Here is a 7,109-nt window from a genome sequence, read left to right on the forward strand (position 1 = left end):
GGCGGGACCCCGCGGTTGCCGCTCGCGGAGGGCGACAGGGCCGGTGGCAAAAGGGCCGCGGGGGCCGAAAGGGGAAGCGGGGCCGGGGGCGCCGGGCGCGGCCGGGCCGGCGGGACCCCCGCGGCAGTGCAGCTCCCTCCCCGCCGAGCGCCGCCGGGCACAGCGCGGCTGCAATAACTATCGTGAAGCTGGATCCGCGCTGGGGGGGGGGAGGCGAAGCAGCCCCCGCCCGGCAGCAAGGGGCTGTGCGGCCCCACCTGCGTCCCCGCCGCGTCCCCACGGCCTGGGTGATGGCCCCGGGGAGACGCAAACAGGGCTGGYGGTGCCTGTCTGGGAACCGTCCCGGCAGAGCTAAAGGGAGACACTGTCTTGGCTGAGACCCAGCCGGCTCTGAAGAAATCCAGTGGGATGGGGAAGCTTTTCCCAGCCAGGAAGGGCTCAGGTGTGCAGGGGACGGGTGCGCGCAGCACCCCCCGGGCTGGGTGAGCCGTCTCGGCGTTGTTCCCATCCCAGGGCCGGGCCAGCTTTGGGGAGGAGGGAGGAAAGGGGAATGGCAGGCGCCTGCAGGGACGCTGGGGACACCGGTCCCCTGCATGCCTGGGCCTGCTGCTCTGCCGGGGATGCAATTTCAGGAAAGGCGGAGCGAGGAGCTGGGTAAGCTGGAGGGAGCGGGGGTAGGATTCGCTGGCCGCACCAGCACCAGCTGGGACCGCTGCAAGGAGCGGTGTCGAGCCCGGCGAGGAGCAAAGCTTTCACCACCGGGCTTGGCGTGGGACGGGGAGGGGGGTGCGAGCGCACCGCTGGCGAAGGCTCGGTCGCGACTCGCGTGCGCAGGGCTCCACCACCCCCCTGCCCTCCCCGAAGCTGCCCCCGTGCTGGGGGCGAGCCGTGCGCAGCAGCTCCCCTTCCCCTCGCTCCCTGCCCGGGCTGCCGGGATGACGGTGCTTGGCGGCCAGCGAACGAAGCCTCAAAGCTGGGCCTGAGCAAAGCTTTCCAGCCCAGCGGGCCCAGGGGAGCCGCCCACGCTCTTCCGGAGACAAGGAGCCCAGCCCAGCAATTCCCAAATTCCTCCGGCCTTGGCCCGTGGCTYCGACCCGCCTGCAGCAGCCTCCCCGGGGTGAGGCAAGGAGCACGCGCCCCATGGAGGGGCTGTGGTGGGGGACACCGCGGGGATGCTTGGGCTCTGCGGGTGAGCGYGGCTTGGGGCTGCCCTCCCCTCGGATAACCAAGACACGGAGACTTGAGATCGGAGGAAAATCCTTTATTGGGTCTTTGCCCGCCCTGCACCAGCTCCACCCCGCGGGATGCTCCAGCTCTGCCTGCTGTGGGGCCGAGGTCCAGGGCTTGGGCTGGCAAACGGCTCCTGGGAGAGCCGCAGCCACCCTGCTCTCAGCCCCGGCCAAGTGTCCCCTGACTCCCCCCCCACTCCTGTGCCCCCTCCCAGCAAGCAGAAGTGGGGTCAGGGGAGCAGCTACAGCCTGCTCAGACCCCGAGCTGCAGGACAGGTCTAACAACAGGCGAAAAGTGTGTGTGTATGCGGGGGGAGCCCCGGCTCCCCGCCACGGGGGTGGACCCCCCCACCCTGGCACCCCAGGCTGTGCCCAGCTGCACCCCTCCAACCCGCTCTGCTCCAACAGAGGCTGCAGGGTGCAACCACGGCCACGCAGGGTGCAAACGCACAGGGAGCACCGTCACCCTGCTTGGGCCTGGGTGACACGTCCCCCCCACTCCGTCCCCCCCCCCCCACCCCAGGGACCGCTGTGCAACTGCAGAGCGGATGCTGGGGGCAGGAGAGATGCCGCTGCGGGGCAGCGCCAGCGCCCTGCCCGCAGCCACTGTGTGCCATCGCCCCAGTGCCAGCCCCCGGGGAGGGAAGAGGAGCAGGGGAGCCCGTTCCCCCGGCGCCGGCAGCGCTTTGCATAGTCCTGGTGCGGGAGGGAGGCAGGCAGGGGCCCGGCGGCCGGGTCGGGATGYTCCTGGCAGGGGGCAAGGCGGCCGGGCAGCGCTGACCTCTTCTCCCTTCTCCGCCTGCCCCCGGGGAGGACCAGCGAAGGGTTTCCCCAGCCCCAGGCGGGCACCGGCCTCAGATCCTAGTGCAGCAGACAGACGAGAGCGCGTAGCAGAAGGGGCCCGGGAGGCTCTGCCCCYGCAGCGCCCGCAGCCCTCGTGGGCCCGCGGGGAGGACGGGCGCAGCGGCGCTGCCCCCCGCATGGCCCCGTGCCGCAGGGAGCGCCCGGCTGCATAGTGAGGCCGCGGGGAAGGGACAGCCCCAGGAAACGGCAGCGTGTAGATGGCAGCTACCGCGGGGAGCGGAGGGGATGGGATGGGGGGCAGAGGCACCCCCCTCTCACGCCCCCCACCCCGGCACAGGAACCTCCTCGGGCACCGACACCCCTTCCAGCGACGCACGGACACCACCTCGCAGAGTTTAATCGGGGCAGCCCGAGCTACAAGTCTCACCCCACGGCACACAGCACGCGTTCTCCCCTCCCTCCCCCCCCCAAAAAAAAGAAAAACAACACACAGAGGGGCTGAGGACCCCCTGGACCACACAGCAACACAGAGACACAGCAAAAGCACACAGCGAGACCCTGGCTCTGCTCCTCCTGCAGGCACGGAGGGGCCGGGCAGAGCTGCCAGGGAGGGGAAACTGAGGCAGAGCAGCGCTGCTAGTAGGGGCCGAGCCGTGGGGCTGGATGCTCGGAGATGGGAGAGCTGGGGAAGGCAGTGGGATGGCGCCCAGGGCTGGGACTCTGCAGCATGTTAACGCACCCAGGCCTGATGCTTGAGCCAAAATGCTGGAGGAAAAGCACGTGGCTGCAGCCCGCAGACCTCGCCGGTGGAAGGAGCAACCCCGGCTCTCGGCCCCCGGGCGGCAGCGGCAGGTCAGCAGCAGCGGCAGCACGGACGTGCCGAGTGGCCACGCACCGGCTCCATCCTGCCGGGGCTCGGTGTGTGGAAAGAGGGGAGAAAAAAAATCGAGGGGCAACCCTTTCCTGCCCCTTCTCCAGCCGAAGGTGACCTTCCACAGGGTGACTACTCCCAGGAAAACAGCAAACCAGCAGAAAAGCCCCCTTCATGCACACCAGGGAAGAGGGAACAAGCCATTCCCTGCCGAGGAGGGGTGAGGGAAGGGTTCAGCTCTCGGGGTGCCAGGGCAGCCCCCTCCCATCCTCTTGCCAGCACCCAGCACCTACTAGTTGTCCTCTCTGGCAGCGTGCAAGGAAAGAGAGACGGGGCACAGCCCCSGGGCGTTAGACACGGCAAAGCCACGAGGAGCGTGGGCGCAGCGGGCTCGACCAGCGCAAGCCCCTGCGGGGCTCGGCCTCGGGGTGGCAGATTTGGGGAGCGGGCGAGGGGCTGTGCCAGCCGGAGGAGGGAGCCGGCAGCGACACACAGACGAGGAGGCAGAGACCGGCCAGACACCGACAAGGAGAAGGGTTTAATCCTCCGGCTGGAAAGGGAGGAAGAGCCTCTCCGTCCCCCCGGGGCGAGGGGAGAGGACGGGTGGGCACAAACAGCCACGAGGGACACACTCAGCTGCAAGACAGGACACGGTGGAGACAGGAGACAGAGCCCCACGCGCCAGGGCTGACCCTGATTTATGGATTTGAGGGTGGGCTTGGCCCAGGCCCTCATTGGTGGCACCGCGGAGCCCCCTCCCCACCCTCCACAGCAGCTGGGGGCAGGGGGCAACGGGAGCCTTACAGCGTTTGGTAGGTGCTGTCCTTGGACTTGATGAACTTGATGATGAAGAAGACCACGGCTTGGACGCTCAGCACCAGCACGATGCCGCCGATGAAGCTGGCCGTGTCGAACCCGGGCGGGTGAAACTCGGGGCTGCCCGTCAACGGGGCGCTGGTGGTGGTGGTCTCTGGACGGGGAGAGAGGAGATGGGGGGTCACAGGGGCTTCAGGGGGGCAGCCAGCACCCCTGCGGGTCCAACACCCCCAGAGCTGCCCTCTCCAAGGGCCACGGATGGAGTGAGAGGGGATTTAGGGTCCCCCACATGCCCGAGCTGCTGCAGGGGGAGGAAAGGCCGTTTCTGAGCCCCGGGCAGGGACGGGAACCCCCCGCTGCCGCGCAGGCGGCGGGACGGGCTCAGCCCCCTCCTGCAGCCCGGCGGAGCGAGCCAGCACTGCGCGGGCGAGGAGCCAGCAGCCACGCAGGTAAAGGAGCCCCGCTCGGATCAATAATTCATAGGGCTCCGGGATCCGGTTACTCGTTTTAATTAGCCCAACGCTCTCCGATTCCTGCTTCCTGGAAGAGGCCCTTTCTCCGCGCGCACACGCTTCCTCCCCCTTCCCCGGCTGCCCTCCATCCCCGGGAGGCTTTTGCCACTGCGATTCCCGCGGCTTGTTCAGCCGCCTCCCCCAGCGCCCGGCCCGGTCGCCCACCCCAGYGGCGGGTGCGTTTCGGAGGCAGCCCCGAGAGCAGGGCTCCGCTCGGCCTTCCCGGCCGGGGCGAAGCACGGAGGGAAGCGTCTCGGCCCGTCCCGCCCGGCGCTGCTCGCTCCGGCCCCGGGAGACCCACGAGTGGGGCACGCGGCTCCCCGCGCCGCCCGGTCCCCCGCCGCCCCCCGCTCCGGCTCACTTGGGGAGTGTGTCGGTGGCTCCTTGCTAGGCGGCCGCGGCGGCTCTTCAGTGGGGGATTTCAGTGCTAGAGGCGGCAATGATAAAGAAGGGGGGGGCAATAAAAAGGGTTGTTAGGAGATGGGAATTCGCCTCCCCCCGGGAAACCGGCTCGTGCACGTGGCCGACGGGGCCGGGCACCCCGACCGCCTGCATCCGGCTGCGGGCTGGCCCTGGTTGCGGCTGCAGCATCCCGCCGCGGGGGTCCGCAGGGTGCCCGCTCCGGCGGGGCGGGCTTACCTCGACACAGCGCGGTGGTGTTGTAGAGCGCGCACGCCTCCCGCGCGGCCTCCTCGCTGGGCACGCAGCTCCCCGGCTCTGCGGGAAGATGCAGCAGCGATTTCCCYGGGCGCCTCCAGCGAACCAAGGTGCCCACCGCGCCGGGTGTCTCCCYGGCAGCTCAGCCCATGCAGCCTCCGACGGCAGCGAGCCCAGGCCTGCCCTGGACCCACAAAACGAGCTCGGCACCCCCTGAAACCCTCCCCGAGCTCATTTTGGCAACTAAATAAAAGAGTGCAGTCTCCAGGCAGCTTGTTCAGCCCAAGCCCAGATCAGAGGCTTTGGTTAAGCTCTTCCTCGTTCGGCGCCGGGTCTGCGACCGCCCGGGGCTCTGGGAGACCAGCCCTGGGGTGGCTCCTTCTCATTGCGGCCGAGCACGGCGGAGCTGCCTCTGGGTTTCGGCGCTGCACGGAGGGAGCCCCGTGGCGGACAGGGCCCGTGCTCACCTGGCCGCTCGGGCGTCCCGCAGCCCGTCCACACGCAGCCCGTGCCGTTGTGGGAGGCAGCGCCCTGGAGGCATTTCTCGCAGGATCCCAGCTCTCTGCACGCTCCTGCGAAAGCTGGAGGACACGCGAGGTCAGCGCAGGGCCGGCATCCGACCCGTCACCCCGTCGGGGAGGGAGGGAGGCCGGAGCAGGCCTGGGTTACCCGAGCGTCACTGCATGCCCTGCGCCTCCACCTCCCGCCCCGACGGGCCGTCCCATGGGGTCCCGCTTCCCTCTCCACGTGCAATTGCCCCAGCACTGGCAATGAGTCACTCGGGCGTTCGCAGAGCTGCTCCGCTGCGAGCGTTTCCCCCACGCACACACTCATCATTAATTTAAGGCGATGACTGTCGGCAAGGGAGGCTGCAGCAGGCTCCCGCGGCAGGTCCCGGTCCCGGGCCCGGGCCCTCCCGTTGCGCCCAGCTCACGCAGGTCCCACACCTGCGAGCGCATTTCGGGTCCTCCGTCAAACATCCCATCTCCCAGGCCTCGGGCTGCCCAGGCCAGTCCCGGCTGCGCAAACCCCTCTCGGCTGAAGCGAGAGGCTTGCTCTTTCCTCCAGGTCGCCCGAGCCCCGGGAGCAAGAGCAAAGGGGCAACCAAACTACYGCCTTAATGCACCAAGCGTGATGCTGCGGCACCCATTGCCATGGCTACGGCGTGGTGGGTACGCGCCTGCCTTCCTCCCTCCAGCATTTAAAGGCCTGCCGGGAACCAATGGGAAAGTAGGACTTTGTTCGCAGGGTTTCAGGCAGGTTTATAATTTAAGTTATTTTTATCGCAGCAGGCACAGGAACAGACGTTTGAGCAGAACATTGTCAACTCCCRCTACTGGCACCAGGTGCGCAGAGAGAAAGGAAAATAAATGTGGTAAACAGGGCTGGCCAAGGTCGGCCCCATCCCGCCAGAGTGCCAGGCTCCAGCAGGGAGGCAAACGGGCACCATGGGAGCAGAGCACAGCCACAAACCCCCATGGGTCTCCAGTGGGCAACGCAAGAGGTCTGGGCTGGAAACGTCTCCCGTGACGCTTTGGTGGCTTTGAAGCAGCGGGGGGATGGGAGAAGGGGAGCAGAAGAAAGCCCGAGGTTTGCATAATTCATGCTCAGAGTAAAGCACATCGTCCGGGATCGCAAGCCGGCAGGGCACCGCGCTCTGCTCCCGCCTGCAAGTTTCCCTGTGGAAACGAGCCTGGCCCAAAGCACACAACTTCCCCACTCTAAAGGGAGGAGGGCAGCTCCGGGCCCTGCTGCGCCCCACCGGCCGGGGAGCCCCGCTGCTTCCCCACAACCCGCCAGGCCGCAGCGAGCCGCCGGGCCCTGCCCAGCTCTGCCCCCAGCGCAGCGCCCAGCCCAGCTTCACACCCGCAGGGAGCCGGCACCGGGCCGGGGCTCCTGTCCCCAAAGCCAGGGCCAGCCGAGGAAGTCGGGGTGTCCTTGCCTTAGGGTCCCCACTAAACTCCTCCAGGTTGGCGGGGGGTTGGGGGGAAGGGAGCCGGGATGCAAGCAGCCCCGCCCCCCCCCGAAAAAAGTTAGGGTGTCCTAAAGAAGCCAACTCCCAGTACCCTTCCCCGCCGGGTCCCACGGGGGGGCACGGCCTGGCCACGCGTGCATGTCCCCCCGCCGGCCCGGCCCGGCCCGGCCCTACCTGCGCGGGTGGCAGCCGGCCCCTGCGCTCCCGGCAGCGCGCCCGGCAGCGCGCACAGCAGCGCGCACAGC

The 7,109-nt window shown here is 68.8% G+C and overlaps 1 protein-coding gene across 1 annotated transcript; it reads right to left on the bottom strand.

The window, feature by feature from the left end:
• Window positions 1–1,752: 1,752 nt before the first annotated feature.
• LOC146587017 (CD164 sialomucin-like 2 protein) lies at window positions 1,753–7,102 on the bottom strand (the record flags this gene model as incomplete). The annotated part of the gene is made up of 6 exons (XM_085320294.1): window positions 1,753–2,090; window positions 3,709–3,874; window positions 4,594–4,659; window positions 4,872–4,949; window positions 5,357–5,470; window positions 7,039–7,102. Coding segments are annotated over 6 exons (495 nt in total), but the record flags the coding sequence as incomplete, so codon positions are not given.
• Between the last annotated feature and the right edge of the window lie 7 nt (window positions 7,103–7,109).

Source organism: Rhea americana, unplaced genomic scaffold, assembly GCF_003343005.1.
Source record: "Rhea americana isolate MKP2758 unplaced genomic scaffold, rheAme1 scaffold_627, whole genome shotgun sequence".
Taxonomy (NCBI): Eukaryota; Metazoa; Chordata; class Aves; order Rheiformes; family Rheidae; genus Rhea; species Rhea americana.